Source organism: Haemorhous mexicanus, chromosome 3, assembly GCF_027477595.1.
Source record: "Haemorhous mexicanus isolate bHaeMex1 chromosome 3, bHaeMex1.pri, whole genome shotgun sequence".
In the NCBI taxonomy this organism is placed as follows: domain Eukaryota; kingdom Metazoa; phylum Chordata; class Aves; order Passeriformes; family Fringillidae; genus Haemorhous; species Haemorhous mexicanus.
This window is the reverse complement of record NC_082343.1, coordinates 91,440,442-91,464,580: the sequence shown is the minus strand read 5'-3', so window position 1 is coordinate 91,464,580 and position 24,139 is coordinate 91,440,442. Positions and strand designations below refer to the sequence as shown.

At 33.5% G+C, this 24,139-nt stretch overlaps 1 protein-coding gene across 1 annotated transcript in view; it reads right to left on the bottom strand.

Moving 5' to 3' along the window:
* The window catches only part of EYS (eyes shut homolog), a 702,981-nt gene that overhangs the window by 523,184 nt on the left and 155,658 nt on the right, over positions 1-24,139 (bottom strand). The window contains exons 12-13 of the mRNA XM_059842660.1: positions 4,032-4,145; positions 1,671-1,793 (exon numbers count right to left, since the gene is read on the bottom strand). Of these exons, the coding sequence (XP_059698643.1) occupies positions 1,671-1,793; positions 4,032-4,145 (237 nt within the window). The remainder of the gene's footprint in view (positions 1-1,670; positions 1,794-4,031; positions 4,146-24,139) is intronic.

The following is a 24,139-nucleotide window of genomic DNA, read 5'->3' as shown; positions in this document are numbered from 1 at the left end:
TGCAGTCATGTGAACTTCTATGACTTCAATATAGGCCTCAAGGTATTCAATAAAATCTACTTATAACTCACTTGTAACTTTTTTAGTTGACAGATCCTGAATCCTGCTTGTCTTGGAATGAACAAGGATGTTGCTGGCAACTGTTTGCATCAGTATGATGCATATATATCCAGAATATAGGATAAAGAGTTCCTCCTAAGGAACACATACTCTTTCCCAGGCTTCCTTAGTGACACTCACACCCTAATTTGTAGTTTTGGCTCTAGAATGTGAGCTCTGTCACATCCCAAAATAGTGCTGCTGTGTTTTCCAAATGAACAGCTTTCCCTGCTTTTCCCAGTTTAAACTAACTGTTATCAACCTGCTACAGAAAAGTTAGACATTTTCCATTTTGATTCTAGCAGAACAGGAGAAAGTTTTAAAAGCTTCTTATTTTAAAATTTTTCCATTAAAGTTCTTCTATCTATAGTAACAAATACTTTGTAATCACCTCTGTTATTTTCAAAATTGATGCAAAATAGACATACTATGCAAACTCATGGCAGCAAAGCCCATTACCAACATAAAAAGGAGAATTAGATATTACAGAAAATATATCACATCTCCATTTTGTAATGCTGAATAATATAAGAATAAGTTTGCATGAAAATTCATAGAGGTCTCAGGCAATTGCAACTACTATTACTTCCACAGATTCTAAATGCCTGTGTATTGTCTTAGATTCCTTTTGTCTCATCTTCCTACTTTTAACCATTGACGAAATATGAATGAAGAATTTCTAAACTGAAAGTCACTGGTGTTACTACTGACCTAAAACGCTCTATTTACAACTAACTTAATTTTGCCTCCTCATCCTTCACTGTTCTGCTTACTTCTTTAACTTTTCATTTCTCCTTAAAAATCTCTTCCATTTTTTTTTTCCTTTCCTCTCCACTGGTCCCCACTCATTTTGAGCTCTTTGGACAAACTTGTTTGGCTTTTTATTATAAGATCCACTAACTGTGTATGATTTCTTTGACTGCCACTGCTTGTTTTCCTGTTACTACTTATGACTTATGCTGCTCCATTTGCATCTCTGAAATCAGCAGCTGAAAATCAGTGTTCAGTGCCTGACACTGTTTTTAGATGGCATATTTTTGGAGACAGTTTTATTGACTTCCCCATGATGCTGTTGCTGCTTCTGGCAAAAAATAGAGCCTTGAAGACTCTCCACGATGCAAGAGCTATTTTCTTAAACCTGTTAGACATGCAAATAATTGTGCAACATACAAGAATTTGTCATAAGGATCTGATGGCACCTTTGTTAAAGAGAACAAAGTGTAATCTTTCTAAAATTGTGCTCTTGTTACCATATCAGTCAAGTATGGCTGTGATAAAGTCTGAGAAAAATAGCACCAGCTACCTGTTCACCTATGTTTCATAGACTAGGTGGTTCTGGATAAATTTTTTCTTCTATGCAAAATACAGTTTTGCTTTCCATACACACACTGCTTTCATTTTTATCGTATTAGGAGGGAAATTAAAACAGATTATCAATCCCACACAACCCTGAGTTGATTTTTTTTTTTTTTTATTAATGCCAAGACACTGAACAAAGTGCAATTAATTTCAGGAAAGAAAATTAATAGTTTAACTACTTAACTTCTTTTCCAACTTAAAAGAAATCTTACCAGTGAATCCTGGAGGACAAGCACAGCTGTAGTCTGCAACCAGGTCTAAACAAGTCGAATTGCTTTTACAGAAACCATAAGTGCACTCATCAAAGTTGATTTCACAGTTCAGGCCTTCAAATCCTTGGAAATAAAACCAAAGAGCTTTTCAATATTCAGCTATATCCGTGCCTTATTTTTCTAAAGCAATGTCTTTAGGTCCCTTGTTTTCAATTTACTCTTGTAAAAAATGATCTTGAATCCTTATGGATTCTCATTCTTAAAGTTTTTTCTCTCACTAATAGAGAAATGTATTTTTCTTCCTGTCAAATATACTTTGAAAGGAGTCAATAAATGAAAGCACAAATTTAGGGTTCAGCATGTTCATTAAGACTTAAGAACTTATGAATTATGTATCTGCTGCCATTTTGACAACATTACAGGTGAAGTGAAGCTAGGATTTGGATATCTGCTGTCAAAATAAAAATCAGCTCTTAAAATCTCTCTTAAAATCTGTTCTCAAATAGTTGCTTTTCTACTTTTTTCTTTATTTGTTTTACAGAACCCAAGAATTATCAAGGTTGCAAGAGGCTTTCCAGACCATCCAGTCCAACTGACAGCCCAGCATCACCACAACCGCCGCTGAACCATCTCCCCAAGTGACACATCCAGACTCCTCTCTCACTCTTCCAGAGATGGCAAGTTCACCATCTCCCTGCCAACTTATTCCAGAGTCTAACCACTCTTTCAGTGATTTTTTCTTAGCTAATAATATCTAATCTGAACCTGCCCTGACACAATTTAGGGCCATTTCCTCTTATTCTTTCACTAGAGACATGGCAGGAGAGACAGAGCTCCTGTCAGGCAGTTGTAGGGAGCAGTGAGGTTCCCCTGAGCCTCCTCTTCTCCAGAATAAACAACCCCAGTTTCTTGTGTCATAATGACTTTTAGCAAACTCAGAGGTCCAACAAGGTTTTTTTGTAGTTGAAATTGCTAGAAAATCTCCTCTCCAATATCTGACTTTTCATGCTCTTGTAAATGTATTCTAATTCATGGTCATGTTGCAAAATGAGTGTCATTAGTGCTGTCACAGGCCATGGCTGCAGGAAGACCATGACTAATGCTAAGCTATCGGTACCCTCAGTGCAAGCTATATTCCTATAATTTCTCAAACTGACCATGGAACCAATTTCCACTGATCCTTAAGTCATAAAACTTTAGAATTGCCCTTAATTCATTAATAATGTATAAAATAACAGCTCTTATTTGCATTTAAAGTTTAATCACACCCATGTCTCACAGGTAACATGTAAGCCACAAAATTAGCAATGTGCATGGCAAGATTTATTTTTTATAAGCTGGTCAGACAGGCTTAAACAGCAAAATGATTTTTTCCAAGGTTAATTTCCAGCTACCTTCCAATATCTGTTTTGGCTTCTAATTTAAGCTAACTAATGACAGAGGATGTACTTATGAGAATTATTTGGGGCAATTTCATCTCCTTTGATGAGTTTCTGAAGTTATCACCACTGGAATGCCTGTATTAATACATACATGCCTGAAATATGTATTTCAGCTATGAAATCAACTACCGCGAGTCCATATTCAGAAAATAGAAGAATTTGAAGATTAAAATAAAAACATAAAACATAGAGTGCATCAGGTTATAGATGATAACCTTGGATTTATTTTTAACTAAAGATACATTTAAAAATATTTGTAAGGAACCCATTTATAAAACCATTTAAGAAAGAAACTGTAATTTTAGGTGCTTTAAAACATTTTAGTTTTCTTTGAATAATTTTTTACTGCAATTGCTATTTTTTTCATACAGTACTGATAACAAAGAGCAGTGTGTATTTTTAAAGAAACAGACTACAGGTGATGAAAATCAAATTATTTTTCTCTGTTAAAGTTCTAATAGATCTTTTTAGTGATGGCCTATTAAAGTCATTGTGACCATGGTAGCTTGCCATGATCAGTGAGAAATATGCATATTATTAATGAAAGTAAAAATACTTTTTGGAAGCTTATTGATTATATTTTCCATGGAATTAATGTACTGCTTGCTCATTTGTGTTTTCTCCACTGCTTCAAACTTTGGTAAAATCATTATGTTCTGTCTGAAAAAAGGTAGCATTTAGGAGTACATCAGTCTCCATTCCTAATTTTTTCTCCAATCTCAATGATCATGGTTGTTTTGGTAGACATGCTGACTTGGTGGGCAAAGATGCCAAGATGACTTTGGAAAGGAATGAACGACTTTCATAGAAAGGAAGTTTTAATGATGACTTGACGCCTGTCAAGAAGATGTTTTGCAGACTGCAGGCAGTTTTGAAAATTGTCAAAGATAATAAAAATAAATTATTTTGAACAACTTACCTTCAGGGCAAAAGCAATCATAGCTGTTGACATCATTCTGACAAACAGCACCATTCAAACAGGGAGCTGAATCACACTCATTCATTTCTGTTTCACAGTACTGGCCTGAAAAACCTGCAAATGAAGTAAGATAAGCTTTGATTTTCTTTGTCATTATGCATGCTATTAGCATGAAACCTGTATTTCAAATGGTGTTCTTTAACTAAAACCCAGAGTTCTTGAAATCCATATTCCCCTGGAAAAGGAAAATTTAAGTCAGAGTTTCTGTATTTTATTTATAAAGAGTTAAATTTTATTCATCTCTTATTCAATGCTAAAAATACATCTTTATTGATGGAATAAAGCAATAAATGAAGTAGGAAATGCTTTCAGAATGCAAGGAGACATTCAGAGCTGTAAGAAAACAAGGTAGAGATTTTCATGTTCTTTTCTTGTTTCAGAGTAATTTTAGTATTTTTTTGATATAATCCCAGAATATATTGGGTTCAAATGACCTTAAAGATTACTAGTTCCAAGCTCTCTGCCAGGGGCACTATCCACTAAACCAGGTTGCACAATACCTTATTTTGCCACATCAATATGAGAAATACATCAATTCTGTTCTATCCACTTCATTGTCCTATTGCTGTGGAGAGTAAGAAAAGACAGAGTACAAATATACTGAGGCATAGCAAAGATGTGCTGTGCAAGTCAGGCCTCAGGACATGTAAAATGCACAGCTCAGTTATGGTACATAAGACTGTTGGGTTTGTTTCTAAAAGACAGAAGATGTACATCCTTAAACAAAAATCTAAAGAATAATTAAACTTGTATAAGGAAAGAGTAGCTCAGTTTTTTTCATTTCTTACAGGTACTTTGAGACACTGCACAGGGCACAGGTACTGCAACACCAGCAGCTACAAGGGGGTTGCAACTGCTACAAGTTGCAGCATCAGTTGCAAGGGGATCCTGTCAGGAGAGGAACACAGGGATAGAAATTGTTTCCTTGATCTATAAAGCAAAAAAATATAAAAATTAGCTTTCATTGTGGGGAAACCGGGCAGAGTTACCCACTTGCCCCTAAGTTAAATGTGCTAGATGAAGACAAGATGAATTGGTATTTTCTTAAATAGCAGTGAAAGATACAAGATTTAATCTGAAGTATAATGAAGAATAATTCTAAAGGGTATATAATGAGAATCGAGACCTACATATTTTAATTTGTTTTGATGATACTCAATATCAAAGAAGCTTTGGAGGGGGAGGTTAGAAAATTACTGACACCAATGAAATTAGCTCATACTTTATACACTTAAAATGTAAAATTCAGAGAAGAAGAAAATATGTTTGAGAAGCTGTTTTGCATGTGAGTGTATTAAAAAACTACAGGAAACATTCCTTCTACCAGTGGTTCAGAGCATTATGACCTTTATGAAAACAAAACTGGTTATACATAGCTTACAAGTTACTTTTATTTAGCTGTTACAGATTATTTTTTTTAACAAGCTAGAATTGTTTTCTATTTTTGAAAATGTTAGCTTATAACGCCTGTAACTGAGAACTAGCTACCTAGATGGAAATTAATTGAGCTTAGAAACTTAACTATCTGAAATCTGGGCTAAATAGGGTTTGTTGGTTTTGGTTTTTTTTTTATTATAAGAAAATTAACAAGTACAGAAGAACAGAGAACACCACCCTCATCCTTAATAATGGAAAATAAAAACTTTTTCAAGCTGTTCCTTTTTTTTTTTTTATCCTTTATGCCTACTCATAAATTATTTTTTGAAAACACCTTCTAGAGACCTTCTTAAAGGAGCTACTGGGGAGCATAATAAGTCATTTTAGAAATAAATACTTAGCATTTTTATAGGTCTTGATGATAGTGTTAAAATGTTCTAGGAACCACTGCTGCCACTTCAGGATCAGAAAAATGCCCACATTTAGATCCTACCATGTGAAACAGTATGAAATCTGAGGAGTGACTCAAGAGCTCCCAGCTCTCAGCAGGTCTGGCAGTGATGCTGCAACAACTCCCTGTGACGAGTCGTGACCAGGTCACCCTTTCTTGGGAGCAGTGGAAATATCCAGCAGCTGCACCTGACATTCTGAGGATTTGTGTTACAGCAGGACTAGCAGGCAAGGGGGAATATCACAGGGGCAAATGTAGAGCTGCAGGTAGCAGAAGCTTTATAAAGTTTTTAATTTACATAGTTGACTTCATTATCTTTTGCAAACTTATGGATTGGAAAGGAAGAAAATAAAGTCATAACTAGAATCTGTTTTTAATAGAATTTGGTGCATGCAGTGAATTATCCACTCTGAAAGAGCTGAAAGGAAAATATTTTGATAGCATTTTATTACTTCTTGTCACATTTTTAACAGAATATGTCCTGCAGACATATTCCGCAGAAAACAATTTAAATGTAGTTTGTATTTTTTAAAATTGTTTCTGCTGATATAGAATTATTAAAATATAATATAATATAATATAATAATGAAATGAAATGAAATAAAATAAAATAAAGTAAAATAGTATAGTATAATATAATATAACATATAATATAATATAATATAATAAAACATAACATAACATAACATAACATAACATAACATAACATAACATAACATAACATAATATATTATAATATAATATAATATAATATAATATAATATAATAAATATAATATAATATAATATAATATAATACATTACAATTAATATTATGCATTGTATTGCATTGTAATGTAATATAATGTAATGCAATATAATGTAATATAATGCAATGTAATGTAATGTAGTGCAATATAATATAATGCAATAAATTATAATAAGTAAATTAGATATATAATATAATAATATAATATAATATAATATAATATAATATAATATAATATAATATAATATAATATAATATAATATATTTAATATACTTTGATGATGTTTATTTCTTTCTGATCAACATTCCAAAAAATGACACTTCTTTTGCAAGCATTAAAAAACTCACATAATGGGCTGAAGGAACATGAAGGAAAATAGTCTTCATTTGTATTATTTTTAAATCAAGAAGTAGTTGAGGAATGCTTTTAGCTACATTATAATCCACGTTTTCTTACTTCATTACTTGTGATATAATAACAATAATTTAGACAACAAATTAGAAGAAATTAGTAAATTAAAACATAAATATTTACTCCTTTTTGATATAATACAAGTTAATCAGTTCCATACATTGGAAAATATGAAAATAAATTTCTCTGTATAAGTGCTCCAAGCCTTTGTTCTCTTCCCTCTCATCTCATAAAATGACTTTGGCAGAGCCATCTCAGTGCTCTATGAACCAGGAAAAAATTCTGTTCCCTCATCCATCCAGCTCCTCTCTCCATCAGCCAATGATAAGTGATATCAGAGAGATACCTACTTACTCCTTAATAAATATTTCCATGCAGTCAAATGAAAAGGAGTGTGTCCCGTATAGAAATCCTTTCAAACAGTTGAGAAAACATTTATGGGAATCTTTGATGTAAAAATGTATTGATGAAATTTGTCATTTAATCTAGAGTGCCTCTTAAAAAGGATGTAAAATTATATAATATACATTTACATGTGTAGAATAGTACAGTACTGTACAGAATAGTACAGTATTTTTTTATCATATCACATCACATCACAAGTAATTTGAAGTTTATCATAATTAATAGTGGGTTTATATTAGTATAAAAAGTATGTAAACAAATTATATTCTCCAAAAATATTTTGCTATTGCCTTCTCTGAGTGGCAAATAGCTATCATCAGAGAATATAATAGATGAGGCAGCTGTTCCAAAACTTTCCTGCACTGAAAATGCAAGGGTAAAACACATCTAAAAAATGAATTAGAAGTATTAAATTATCTTGCTTCAATTATTGCAAGGAATGAATTCATAACTCAAAGTTTCTATGGTCAGAACTGGAAACACATATCAAAATTATTTACTAAGGATATGATTACATTATTTTTTTGGTCAACTGCAGTAAATATTTTCAGCTCTCAAGCTTTATAGCTCTTTAGTTGGACTTCCTCCTCAGATGAGGATGACATCTTTATTTCCACTGGCACCTGTCATAGTTTCCTTATCTAATGTAAATGTAAGATGAAACATAAACAGTCAAGCAAAGTAATAAGATTTACTGTGAAGTAATTTTGTGAAAGCAACATTGTTTGTGGGACTCTTTTACATAAATGAAGTTGTTTCAAAAATAGAGTAGTTTTAATAGAGTTGGAGATATTAAAATATGTATGCAGTAATCTCATTCATAAACATATTTCTTATATAAAAGCCACAATGTTATTTTCTTTCCTGTAGCCTAATATTAAGGACTAAACTATATATAAGGAAAAAATATTTTCTGTGTGTCATAAGCAATTCTAGAAACTCGAGGTCAAATCTGAAAAAATAATTTATTTCAATAGAAATATGAAATATATATGTTTCTAATATTTGATACCTGAGAATTATGATTCCACGTTCTCATTCTTAGCAGAAAGTCCTCAATGAATAAAAAGGGAATTTGCTTTATGAATATGTCAGAAAAGTGGGACACATCCTCCCTGGATGCTTATATCTACTAGATCTAATCCTTATTCATTAATGGCAAGAAATTTTTACTATTAAATTTTATTTTTAATAATACATGTGTTTGTAAAAATGAAACAACATATGTCTAACTTTTGTATGGCTCTGTTAGCTTCTACTAAATTTTACCAATACAAATGTGGTCTAGGATCATCTAGGGGTTTGAATGCAGACACTACTTCAAAGTAATAATTTTTCATATTGGTCAGACTCCTAGACATTTTTCAAGGATGAAAGCATAAAACTGAAAAATATTTTATGTTGCAGTCTTTAAAGTCTCAACTCTTACAATGTCAAGTTAAGCCAGTTACTAAAGTTGATTATATGTGAATCTCTTGAACACAGGTTATGCACTGAAAAATAAGGCACGTTGGGAAACTGAACTGTCTAAACCTCAAGTAATGATGTGTGAACTCTGCTTGTTGAGATCACATTTTTTTATGTCTTTGTTCTAGAGGAAGGTCATTACTTTATTAAAAACCTTCTCAGGTTGAACAGCATCTCAGTCGCCAGAGCTGGTTGAATTTTAGGCAGACAAATGTCACAGTATTTTCTATTTCAAATGCATATTGGCAAAACAAAAGGAAGGGTCTCATTAGAGAAAAGCACTGCTTTTTCAAGTGGATGTAAGGAAGACATGTCTTGCAGTGAGAACTTTCTGGAACATCCTCCCAAGGGACATGGTAGGTTGACCATCACTGGAGGTTTTCAAGAGACAGTTGGACAGGGTGCAAGAAACTCTCACCTAGGCTCCCTTTCCAATCAAAAGGGATCCTCTGAGGTCCCTTTCCTACTGGATTGTTCTATGTTTCTATAACAAAGTCCAAAGCCTGTAAAACAGTCTGGTAGAATGATCAGGGAAATAGAAAGCCTGATACAGAACAGAAAACTCAGAAATTCTAGTTTCTCTGGTGTAGCAAAATGTAGGCTGAAAGGAGATACAAGTGTTTCTGTTAACTTTGTCAATGAGAAAAATCAACAAAAAATGTGAAGAGCTATTTAAGTTAAAGAATAAGTGTCACAGGTAAAAAGTGACATTATCACAAACAAATTTAAATTACATAGTAGAAAACCTTATCAACAAGGAGATTCCACTAGTACATACATTCATTAGAGGTTGCTATGGAAGTACTTATCATTCTCATGAGCTTCCTAAATTTGCATTTATGAATTGTGACAGCATTTAAAATTAAAGAGTGTATATAAAATTCCCTTCACAATAATTTTCATAAGATAACATGCCAGCTTTGTATTAAGAACACATATTAGTAGTCTGAATGTAATTAAAAACATTTCTCAAGAAATCAAGATTACATTTATAACTGAACTATCACTGCACCCAATATTATTAATAAGAAAGAAATCTCGTCAACTGCTATAATCCAGAAAAAAGCAGAGAATGGAGCTATTGCCATTTAATCTAAAATCTTAAATAATCCTCCAAACAGAAGACACACCCAGTATTCTGGAATTTAACTGACATGTAGGACTATTGGAGTACATGTATAGAAACAACATAACAACAGAACATAAGCAAAAAGAAATTGTTCAACTTCAGATTATAATGCTATTACACAGAGAGGAACAGAGATGGTACAGGAAATCACACTGGCAACATTAATTCTGGCTTTTCCACATATTGAAATCTTAATCACTTTTTTAATATGGTTTTTGGGTATATGCATACTAGGTGCATTCAGGTGTTAAGAAGGAAATAATAAAGTGGTGCAAGGGATAAAATATAACAAACTGTTATGCTTTTATGAAATTCCTCTGACCTAGATTAATTTAGCAGGGTTAAAGAACAAATCTCATCTACCAGATGTTTCAGTGTTCTAAATCTGCATATAAATGATTTGTTTTACATCTGGCCATTCAAGGTTAAGCCATTACTGTCTCCATGGGGTGAAGAAGAGAAGGGGGATATCCATAATTTAGTTATCTTGTCTTCTGTAAACCACCCTGCATCTATAATAGGGTTTTATCTAACATTTTTGTTTTTTGAGTCTTCAGTTGTCTAAACCTAATATAAAAAATAAAAGCAGAAAAATTAAGAATAAGGAGAGAACAGCCACATTAAAGTTATCTTGTACAACTGTCAGAATTATTTGTACAGGAGATAAAGCTTTCTTGACAGGCAATTGAAGATTGATGAACAAATTTCAATAGGAATTAAGAAAAAACATATAGCAGACAGTACAGGTGTACCATTATTTATAAAAACAAAACAAAACAAACCCACACACCTTTATTGTTTGTCCTTGCAGAGAAAAATTAAGACAGACTTGCAGGTGGGAGATGCTAGTTACACAAAACATACAGCGGGCCTGAATAGAAAACCATGTCCTCTGACATAATGATTTTATAAAAAACTGTGCAAGCTGAGGCTTGCTGATTTTACTTATGCTACAGCAGGAGATCTCCCAAGCTTTTCTTTCAACCTATTCTAATTTTCTAATGACCCATGAAATATTTGTTTAAAGGTGAAAAGCATCAGAGTGGTTTCTTCCATTCCTATAAAAAACTTTCCTCATTCCTCCCCCTCTTTATTTTTCTTTTACCATTAGTATCAGTCTTTTTGAGAGGATGTCATTATGGCAGACAAATTTGTAAAGCCACATCAAAACCAAGGGCAAAGAAACAGCATCTAGATTCCTCCCACAGGTAAAAAGCTGCCATGAAGGACAAAGAGCTCTATTCCAAGACAGATGCTAAACATACCTGTTACCACAGGAAGCACAGGGACAGCTGTTGTTTCATTTCTACCTCTAGGCCTGAGGAATCTCTGCTTACGTTTGTGATTTTCAAGACTCACAGCTTGAGTGAAAAGAATAGCAAGATTTATAGCTTAAATATAAGGAAAAATTATGAATTTGTGGAAGCAGTTGTAAGAAAGTACAACACATCTTTTACAAAAAAAATGTCAAAATTTGTCTTGGTGAAAATGCACTAGAGGCAATATAGAAAGGATTTAAGGAAATGTCTTTACTTGTCATTCTTTCATATGGGTTTCTGCTTTTCTTTCTCATAGGTGTTGTTTTGGTTTTTCTTTGTAGAGATGTCTTACTCTATTTTTCTAACAGATTTTAAACTGACATCAATATAAAATATTCCTGATCAATTCACTGTGAAAGAAATGGAACACACAAATGGTATTAGAAATAATAATAGTACATTTTGACTCTAATAACCAGATGTGCACTTTTCTGTCAAAGAGGCTAAAATTCTCATGCAAGAAACTGTGACATTCTTATTGCCCATCAGATGCACAACATGGATGTCATTTTTTCCCAGATAAGTATCTCAGGGGACTTGGAGCTTTGTTAATTTCTTTTAAATAATTCAACAGTCCACTAATGAATTCACATATCCTTAGATTCCTAAGTCTATTTAAATTTGCTGTCCTTATAAGCAAACTATTCAGGACCAAATTTTACACTAGTAAAACTCAAACAGAAGTTTACAAATAATCTCAAGATTAACCTTAAATCTAAATGACAAATAGATCATAGCATTTAGGATTGAACTAAACTGAATGTTAATTTTTGCCTCTTGCTGGCAAATTCTGCATAAATTCTACCATGGAAAGAAATAATGGAAGCTCCCTAATTTTTCATAATTTATAGAGACAAAGTTGCTGAATATGAATCTCAGTGAAACTGGTTGGATTGACATCCCTGAAATTTGGTAACCATTCCTCAAAATAGAAATCCTTAGTGTGACTATCAGAGGGGAAAAAAAAAAAAAGCTTAAATCATAAATGCTAGCAGACAGTAGATCATTGGGGATTTGGGTGTGGGTAAACATCTCAAGCAAAAGTCTGCAACTTTTTATCTTCACCCATTGTGTGGCGTTATTGCAAACTTTGATAATACCCAATAGCCCAAATAAAGGCTGCACATTTTGAATCCAGTTAAGATGCCATGAGAGCATCATCCGTTTAATCATGTGTTGAGACTGAGACAACTGGGGAGGAGAGGGCAGTCCAAGGTTTCAGAGAGAGTTGATGCTGAACAACAGTAGCTCCTGCAAACAAGAAGTGGCGCTGAAGAGAAGAGGGGTGGTGAGAAAGAAGTTGAAGATCTTGACTGGAAGAAAGATCCTGGAAGTGTGGCAGGAGCCTGGAGATCAGAGAGATGTGTGGGGGAAAAAAAAAAAAAAAGCCAGGGTATGCACGAGGACGGTGCTTGGTGATGCTCAAGACTGATAAGTTTGAGCAGCCACTCAGCATGAAGCAGCATGTCTTTCTGCCTGAGCTTCCCACAACGACAAACCAATGCAGACAAAGCACTGAAGGGATGGGTATAAGTGGGATAACCAGCTACAGTAAGAGCTCTTATCTGGATTGTTCTTAAATAAACCCCTTAAATTATCCAGATTCATTGTAGACAGTCATTTGCATTGCTGCCCATGATCATGGCTGGATTGGCACCAAACGTGTAATTTTGAATAGGCTCCAAAAATTTGGCTTTCCTTGACAGAGAATGTGTTTTGCTTACAATGAAAAAGTAGCATACTAGATAATACACTTATCTTTAGCACTCTTAGATGTGTCATTAATATACCAAATATATTTTCCTTGCTAAGTACTCAAAGTTAGTCCAGCTCATTATCATACCTTTCTGGTACAGAAAGATGCTGCTTTCCAGTTGCATGATTAAAATGGGAGTTTTATTAAATAAAAAAAGATTTGACCTTAGAGCCAAAGAATTTTTTGTCTTACAGATGCAGGATAATAAATTTCTCTTCCATCTAGGATTTCAGTGAACTAGGCAACTACAGTCAAGATAAAAAGAGCAAAAAAAAGCCATTGGAAAATGAATATCCAAAAATTTTAAAAAATTAAGTAAGTGTCCTCTGAGGGGAGTAGCTGAGCTGTATTTCAAATGAGAAATTAAATAATCATGAGTAAAAAATTTCTATTTAGGGTATATTTTAAATGGTTTGAAAATCAGGGCAAGTCAAAGTATGATAAAAAAAATGTCTCCAAAATTCAGTACTGGAGTTGTAAAGTGTTGGTATGATCAATTTGACACAGCTAAACAAGCAAAGAAAATGGTTAATTGCTACGATCACTTACTATTGAAAAATGTTTTCCCCTCCCATAAAAATAAATGAGTAGTCTGGTTTTACAGAGCCACTGAGTATGGGCAATGAAGTCATTATTTTTCACAGCACTCAAGATGTACTGTCACCATTTCCTGAAACAGAGGATTTGAACAGTGATGTGACAGTTTAATGCAAGACCATGGAGACCAACTGCTTTCACTGCTGTTACAAGGTGAGATAACCATGACAAAATGATTTCTGTATGTGTCTATAGGGAGCCCATTATGAGTCTATCATTCTGGCACTACAGTGTGAAATTATGATGAGGAAAAAAAAAATAATTCAAATTTGTACTGCATGACAATGATGCTCCAGCACAAGTTAATGATATATAGCAACCGAAATTCAAGCCTTTTTTTCACTGCGTACTGAATAAAACTACTTAATCCCAACATTTTTATTTACATCTAGCGTAAGAGAACTGGATATAAAATAAATTATTAGAATTGCTTTCAATTAATCTCTACTAAGTGTAAAAATTCTGGTTTTAGGCTGAACCTAGATGTTTCTTTGCAAAGTTACCCACAACAGAAATTCACCCTGTGGAGATAAAATGCACAAACAGACCCACATAACTAGAAATCAACTATTTCTGTCCCCATAATATAAAAAAATAGAGTATAATCTCCTCATTTACTCAAATTTCCATTTGCTTTCTCCAATCCAATTATTCTTACATATTTCCACCTTGGAATTCTTTAATTAAAATAATTTTTAATTTGCTCTTTCAGGTATACTAGTATACCTGCTGATGTATATATTTTCTAGTATATCATTATTGCCCTTTGTCATCAGTAATTTTCTTTAAAGAACCTTTACTTCCTTACTCAAAGACTATTTTCTTTTATCTCATAAATGCCTGAATTACTCTAAGTATGTTTAGTCAACATTATAGTAGTTAATTTGTTAGTAGACATATTTTTCCTAGGACTTTCACTTAAAAAATATGCTTCATGCTACTTATAAATTGTGAATTTTCTTTATCACTCCTCTGTCCCTTTCCATTTTTCTTGAGTTCATTCGAAATTTCACCTCTTTTTATAATTCATATTTGGTCATTTTTTTCTGCTGTTTTCTCTTTTATGAAATACTAGCCTGAATGTCCTTATTTACTTAACAAAAAATGAAGAAAATGGTAAGAAGTCTGTCTGTTCAAGATAAATGTACAGAGCATGATGACCTCATTTACCATTGTTTCATATCTCTTGTAACAAAGTTATTTCCTAACATTGTCCGCAAGTATTCTTGTTTCTGCAGTAGGGATGGGAATTTGGAAGAAAGCAATGGAGTTTGAAAAGCCAATACTTCTGAGTTTTCTTAGCAATGTAGTTAGAAATTTCTCATTTAAAAAATGAGCCTAGCGCTGGTAAAAACATCAAACATTGTCTAAAATACAAACACTTAAGTACAATGATATCCCGCAGGTATCCTAAACAATGAGACTCGTTCAGCCTTTGGAGGGACCTGCTTTGAAAGTTAAATTTAATTGCATTTTCCAATATATGCTATACTGTATTATTGAAACTACCTAGTGGGAAAGCATGACATAGTAAATTAGAAGGAAAGCAAAACAAATAGTTCTCTGGTAGAGTACCAGAGAGAAAAGGATGGCTTGAATGTTAATTTAGATTTCGGATGTGATGGATGAAACTTAGCGCATTCTTGTCCACACATACCTACTACAACTAACTTTAAGTTTAGCATTCTAAGTGAATTTTTAAAAAAGTATATAGAGGCCATAATGCAAACAAAAACATTTTCTAATTGTAACTGGCTTTGGCCTATCCAAACTGAACATGGATTTCTATAAATTGCTTAAAGATTTCTGAACATATCCTATAAAATTTTGAATATGAACACACAATTAATATTCAATTTAAAAATTGAAAGTAGGTTGAACCTCATAACAGATCTTAGAAAGACAGTATGTATTTCTTTACAGAAACGTTGCAGGAATCAGCTAATTTCAAAGCGCCGTAAGTCACAGAAACATAGCTGTCAGGAACTACTGAAGTCATTGAATCAATCACCATCGCTTTTCTCACTCCTGAAAGCTTCTGACTGTGAAAGAAATGCTTCCTTTGAAAGAGTTAACATTTTCTTCATATTTCCTTCAGAAATATTTTCAGTGCACTGTCATAAAATTAGTACCCACGACAAAATTCAATTGAAAGGAGAAGGGAGGACAGCAGAATTTAAAGGTCAATAGGCTGGCTAAATTCTTAGATATAGCAACCGCAGAGAATTTATTAGATAAAATGGTGTATGTTACAGTCAAAGACTAAAAGTATTTAGAAGAAGAAAAGACAAAGAACCTGACACAGAAGACCTGACACTGTATCCTAAATACAGTAAATAAATTAAAGTACTTAGATATGTGATCTGTGGTGTTACTTTCAGTAAAATCTGGTAGTCCTCCCTGACTTGTGGGGGGAAATCAGCTGTTTAACTGCAATTGGCAGTCAGTGGAAATCAGGCACTTATGTCCTTAAGGTGCTTTGGGAACTATCACCTTGAAGACAGAAAAATGAAGAGAAGATTTCATTGAATTATTTTTGATATGGTAAATTCACATGGTTAGATGCAGCATTAAGGCCATAGGGAAAAAAACCAAGGATTAGTTACCAAAGAGCTAGTGTCTATTATCCATATGCTTTCAAAAATATTATTTTGAGAATTACCACTAGGGTGTATTTTAAGAGAAATGAAACATTCATAAAGCGAATAAAATCCGAGGTCATGTCAGACCTCGACTAGTCCCATCCAAAAGTAAGCACAAGAGATCTGCCAGCAGATAATTTATTTATTGAATCTTTTGCACAGGGTTTGGTCTGTATTCAAGTTCACTTCCTATCACTGATCCTTTTAACACCTGTGTGAGAAGAGTCAGTCTGTTATACAAATAAAGTAGAAAAGCACTGCATGAGATCCTGAGATCTGCTTCAGTTCCTTTGTACTTCCATAGTCTAACGGGATGTAAGAATTTAGCTTTGTTTTGCAAGAACTTAAACCAAATCCCTTACATCCATTTTGCTGATTTCCATGAGCATTGGTTCAGGCATAAAGCTTATCTTTCTGATTCCTAATTTTTTTATTCGTAGAGGGTGTACTTTAACCTACTTTTCCGTAGGTTATATATATATTTCCACAACCTTTTATTGTGGGTGATGAAGTGCTGCCCTGCTACCTGACCTTTATTTCCCATAACTCTGCTCAAGTGATAACCATCAGTAGCAGTTGTGATGGTTGCACCACACTCATAATGTGTGTGAGGGAGACAGATAACAAACAGCACAATAGCCAAGAGCCAATCTGATGCCCCTCTTGTTACCCCAAAATAACACTTGTCAAGATCTGGCTCAAGCCAAGTGTGATAGAAATTAACTTCTGTGGGCAGCATGAAGGTATGGCTGTAATTCAATTATCTTCCTCTAAAAACATTTGAGCTCTCTTGCGTGACAGTCAAGTGCACAGCAGGATGTTCCCCTTAAAAGGGGCACCTCTCAAGGTTGCTCCTCAAGTTTTAGACACTCCTTGCTGCAACAGATCCTTAGTATTTGATTTATTGCACACTAAAATTTGAAATTTTAATGATATAATTGATTGATTGTGCACCTATAAACCTTTAGACATAAACATTGAACAAGTTTCAGACTAGTAGAGGATCAGTTGCACCCAAATTCCTCTTTGAGAAGAATTGTAAAATTAAAGGGTGTCTTTTCTGAATCAAGGGAGGTATCTCCCTGATAATTTTGTCTGACTTTATTTTCTATACAATAAAAAATCCAGCATACCTTTGCCATTGAATCTTGTTAAACCACTGCTGGTTTTACTATGAAACTTGGTCAAATTGCTGGTTTACATCAATGAACATATTTTTACTTCTCTCTTATGAGTAAAGCCACTCCATCTGTGACACTGTTATATCAGGTTTTTTACGAAGGGGTTTTTGCACCTACTGAAACAAAACGGGAGACCCTACTATTTTTAGTGAACATTTTTTTCCTCAAAAGCTGTATATTTTTTTGTTCAAAGACTAAGTTTATTTCTAGGGAATCAAATCTAGATGCCCATTTCTAAATATTCTTACCGCAAACTTAAGAGCATTGACTAGAGAGAGAGAGCTGTGACTAGAAATTGCCGCTTTGTCCTTCTCAGTAATCCATTCCGTCAACAAGTGCTTACACAGTAACTGACCAAGAATTTAATATGAGCTTAAATTGCTCTTGAACAGGTGTTCAAAATTGTGCTTGAATAGGTGATATTTATTTACTTAGAAATTATCAACACAGATGCTCTCACCCACCGTGCACATTCTTTGTTTTCTGCAATGATTTAATGGTTTCTTGTACAGAAGTAGTCCACGACAATTAAAAAGCGAATAAATAGTCTCAGTGGAGGGTAAATTGCCTTTCTTGCTTTCAAGAAGCATGTGTGCAGCTATAAGATAAGATGTTGTCTGTCTGTTAAAATCTCAGCATAATCTTTCCTCATCAGATGTTTATAGCAGAGCACACCCCAGTTTACTGGAAGTACTGAAGGTCATTCTTCCACATACTGTCATGCCTTGAGAGCATAAGCAAAACAGTATTACTTGTGGCACTACAAATGCAAGTAATCTTAAAAATCTATTGCTTTAAAATTGACCAATAGATGGACTTTTAATTTATCTAAGTTAAATTACAGAAACCTACAACTATGATCAATATTAAATTAGTAATAAGATATTAGGAAAAATAATAAATACTGAAATAGAAAATGTTTTAGATATGCTACAAAATGATCTTAAATGCGCGCAAACTTATTTTTCCTATAATTTTTAAAGAATTTGTTAAAAATAATGTGAAACTCAAGAGGCAAGACCAATTTTTACTTTTAGCTTAGGAATTGGTCCTATTTATACAGTAATAATTAAATATTGACTATTTCCTGAGTGCTACAGATAACATTAAATGACAAGTATTCAATTTGCTACCTTTTATAGTCCAGGAAGACATGGAATCTTCATTCAAGGTTATGAAAATAATTACTTGAGTCATCCCTGATAATTAATAGTAATTATAATAAAACTCAGAATAACACAAAATCTTTAGAAGTTTGAAGGGAAAAGATATACATTTTACTGCTACATTAAAAGTCCCAATAAGAGGGCTCTAGAGAAACTGATATTTTTTTATCTTGGCAGTATTTCCAGAAAACAATTAGAGCAAGATTTGGAGAGAACTTAAGAGGCGAATTGAAGGACATTCAATATAATTGAAATAACCTTTTTTTTTTTTTTAGGAAAATAAGCAATATCAAATAAAATTGGCATTTATGGCATCATCACAAGTACAGTTAAGAGAAAGCAGGGAGACACAAAACCATCATAGAGCTATAAATTATCAGTATTGCAAGGGACTGTAGTTCCAATACACCTGTAATGGACAGAGAGTTTTCCAGCAGAAATATGTTTGGATTTTTTGTTTGTTTGTTTTTTTCTTTTTAACCTTGGACTCATAAAATACTATTGAAAACACTTCAATGTCATCCAAAATATAGGGTCCCTAGTTTAACTGAAATTAAAATTAGCTTACTGAGACACAAGTAATTTTGACTGCAGAACTTCTGCACTGCAGAAATCTTAGATATAGAAGTTTTTTCTTGATCTGAAGATATTATGTGTATTAATAATAAAAAATAAATAGCTATTAGCTAGATTTGCACATGGAAGTAGGCTGGAAGAGAATAGTTACTGATGTGGATGTAGAGGTCGAAAAATTTCATGGATTTGTAAGATGAGTGTCTGAACAAACAGTTCCAAAATCAAATGCTTAAACTAAGAAAGTAGGCCACACTTTCAGGTAAGGTTTAAAACATGGTTCAAAGACATCTACAAAGAGCTTATGTATAAAAAAATGACATGTTGTATATAGGATGTCAATGTCTGAAGAGAGAGGTTAAATGTGAAAAGGAAGGTACTAGTGAGACAATTATAGCAATCCTCTAACCCAGTTCTCCGGTTGGTATTTTTAAAATTATTTGGGAAGGCTTTGAGTCTTCTGAATTTTTTCCTGCAAAGACAATCTTAACATCCACAGTCAATCTAATCTGAAAAGTTTAAAATATTGCATTCAAAGCAAAGATGAAAAAGAGAGCCTCTAGCAGCAAACTTCTTATCATGTATACTTTTTTGCCCATTCCAGTAGTCAGAATAGCTTTTGATTGTTACTGATTCTGTTTACTTTTCACTGTTTATTTCTAAGATGTAAATTTGTAGTTCTGCCTTCAAGCCAAGCAGCAGTTCTTGCTAGGACTCACAAAAGTGGCAGTAACAGTAAGCTGCATAATTTTCTTCAAGTTTAAATGAAATCTGCATAAAATTCCATTATAATTAAATTGTATGTATGAAGGACTCTGTAGAAAAAAATATTAATTAAATATGTCCACATTTGTAATGAAAACGGGTTTCTCAAATTATTTAAAGGGAATCAATAGACATATTGAATTATAATTTGTTTGTTTATACTTTTTATTAATGTGATCCATTGACTCAAACTGACCTTATAAAATGAGCATGCATCTGAGATGTGATCGTTATACAGAAATACACCTTTATTGGTACATCTCTCTGAAATACAAAGAGGCATATTTTCTAATGAAAATATTTTGGGCCTGAATCCAAGAAAGCACTTAAGTAGGGGTACAATTTAGGTGTGTGAGGCATGGTATTGATTTTAGAGGAGGCACCTTTATAATTAGAGTTTCATGGGTGATTAAAAATTCTACTGGACTTGGAGCCCAATGATGAGGCATAAAATTCACCTTTATGCAGAAATTCATAGTCAACAGAATGAAAAAAACAAATCTCATAAATATTTCAAACTAAGCACTCCATCGTGAGCTTAAACTCAAAATTTTCATTTCTGGAGGGAGAACACCAGCTCAGCTGTAAAATAAATCACATGGACGAAGAGAGATGTGGCTGAGTAGCATCTCCGTTTGTTTAAAATAACCTGAATTATTTCCCCCACAGTCCTCTTTCAAGCAGGCCAGTCCCAGGGTAAACCAAAGAATAGTCTACACCAATGAACTTTCAGAAGTTTTTTTCTTTTCAGCAGCAGAGTGGTCTGGGGCAGGAGCTGGTTGTTCAAACCTTGCTCACACTGTGCTTCATCCTCGTGTAATCAGTTAACCAGCATAATCAGTTCACCATTTCTCCAAATCTAATATTTTGGTTCAAATTAGGGCATAAAGCTATAGCATAGGCATCATAGCAATTTGCTGTCATTTGACATTACTGAAAAGACCTGAGGGATGTCTGTTTCTGAAGCCTCTACATCTCTGCATTAAAAGTGTATGCTAAAAAAAGATCAAAAAATTTATACAAACATTATTAGTGGCATTAATTTAGAATGCTATAGCATTTTAGTACATGCCTTCTTATAGTGCTTCAGTGTACATCTGCAGAATTTACCCAACAAGCTTCTCTCTGAGATTACCAGAAAATCTAAATTATTGGCATTTTACTCAACCTCATTCAACCTCAAATCCCCCCACCTTTTTCTTTGTTTCTGTTTATAGAAACATTTGCAGAACACTTTATGAAGTCAAACAATTGCTGAAGCAGTTTGCTACGGCAGACTCATTTAACACTAAAATATGTTTTAAAATTCAGTAATTAAATTGTTCTGATATTTTTGATTCTTGTCATTATAACTAATTTACAAGATTGCATAATTCATTATATGAGAAAATTGATCCACACTACTTCTTTAAACTGTTATTTGACACATCCATAGCTCTAGATTGCAGAAATAACTACACTGGCACTAGACTGTATTTACTCTGATCGAGTCTATATGCATTTTTCTTAATGTGATTAAGAGCTGGTCTAGAACTGAACATAAACATATATACTTACTTTTGGAGTTTAGCCATTTCACACCTTAATTTTTGGATCTTTTTATTTAGTATTTTCGTGTTAGAATGATTATCTGAAATACTTTTCATGAAGTTCTACTCAAAATACATTATCATTCAAGGATTGATTACAATCAATTCACTCTTCATTGTTCCTTTTTTTTTTTCAGTTTTGCACCATTACTTGTATTTCTGTTGTTTTTGGTTTTTTTTTGATAACTGCCAAAACTGAGGAAGTATTTAGAAAACTCTTCCAGGCAGTTTTCACATTCAAAGAAACAATCTTGTTGATGAGAGATATTTAAGTTTTGTGCATATTTAACCTTTCTCTCTCTTACAATATTGTTTTTACATTATTAGTTAATCATGATGCCAATTCCAGTTAGTAAAGATGTTTAAATTAATTTTCCTAAATGACAGGAATATATTAGTAAGAAATTCTTTACTGTCAGGGTGTTGGGGCACTGGAAGACGTTGTCCAGAGAAGTTGTGTATGCCCCATACCTGGCAGTGTTCAAGGCCATGTTGGATTGGGCTTTGAGCAACCTGGTCTAGTGGAAGGTGTCCCTGCCCATGGCAGGGGGTTGGAATTAAATGGTCTTTAAGATTCCTTCTAACCCAATTCATTTTATGATTCTATGTATGTACAGATGACCCCCACAAATATGGCAGTAGTAGTATCTTAAAACTCACACAGGCAAGACAGACAAAGGAGAGAAATGGAAACAGGCACACAAAAAACCAAACCTAATTTCTCATATCTTAAGAAGGTTTGAAAAGTCAGTCCAAGCTTCACCTACAGTATTCATAGTTTTGACGGTGTTAGTTCTTGTTTTTACAAATGAGAAATGAAATGAGAAATGCAGTACAATGGCTTCAGAGAGAAAAGAAGAATCTGAAAGCCAGTAGGTTGCCCTGCAGCTCATTAACCACTGATGAAAATGTTGCAGCTGAATGTCTGTGCAAGATGCATAAACATAACAGAGGAAGAAAAAGCAGTTTGCAATTTCTGTAACCTGAAGATGAATGAGAAATAGTTCAAATATTGTTCTCCATGTCAGAGATTTCAGAAAGGCAATATTCAATACCTAGCCATTTGCAGCTAGACTCTGGACTAGAGGTGGCTCACAGCTTTATGCAAGTGCCAATATAAATAGTGCCCAGCAAAAATCAATTTTTATCAATGGGTAAAAAACCTAGCTGCATAATGTAAAACAGTCAGTTTTTATTTGAAGAAAAAAAGAAGTGTAGGACATATGTTGCTGTGGCTATATGCTATTACACAAGGAATTAATTCTCTACAGGGACAGATTTTTAAAAGATTTTACCACATGTAAGCATTACAGAATCTGCAGTCAAACCATGTGATGGATTGTAACGTCGGATTTAGGGGAAAGAGTCCTTAGTCATATCAGAACAGCTATAAAATTAGGATTGTTGCTATTTGGTACCACGTTTTATAAAGACAGATATATTAATCTTGGTCTAATTCCATGAATATCTACAAATAAACAGTCTGTTAGCACACATGACTAGCATACATCTTTCCAGTTATGCTGATAAGTCATTTTAGTTTATTAATATGTCTGAGCAATAAGTAGTTTGAGATGACCAGAAGAAATCTATCAAACAAAGACAAAAAGCTGTAAGGTCCAACCATCTGAAGAGTTTAGATAACTGAAAGGAGTTTGTAACCTGAAGCATATAAAACAAGGAAGGAATCCAGCAGGTTTTTGACATATTTGTTTTTATTGTCTGTGCAAGAAAACTGACAAAATTACCCTGTCTGACAATTCCAGTGCCAACTGGCCTGTGAGTGCCAGATAGATGGCTCTCCAGGAAAACAGCTCCAACCTGGACAGAAGTGGGTAAGCTGGCTGGAATTGGTTTTCTTTAGGCTGCCCTCCAAGGACTTGATCCCACTGAAGCCCATAGGATTTTCTCTTTTGTTTTAAATTGGCTTTGGCTCACACGTTCACTTCCCCAAACCATGTATCCATAGTGAAGATGTCACTTGCTAGTCTAACAGAGAAAGCTCAGCAAGATGACACAGTACTTCATTGGGAGGTATTTGTTAAATTTTGGAAAATAAGGACTGTTTTAAACTTAAATTTTCCCACAATATAATTAAAATAGCTATAACTGTGCATAAAATCATCTGTCAAGCTATCAGATATTTCCATAATTAAATGTTAGAAGATGACTTGTCCAACCACAACTGCTGGGCTTTTAACATTTTCCACACATTTTCATATTTATGACACTTTCTGTGATAACTTGTCCTAACTCATTAGGCAGAATCTAGTGAAAACTAAATAAGATATAGGGAAGTAAACGATTAAAATAATAATGACATCAGAATAAAAGGATTTGTTATAGAAAAAACTGGTCTATTCTTTATTTATAAAAGTTGCTGGAAGGATCATTATTTGTGGTTGCATATAAATGCTCAAGAATACTTACACAGATTTAAATTTGCTGGTGTTTGCTAGAATTTTAATTATG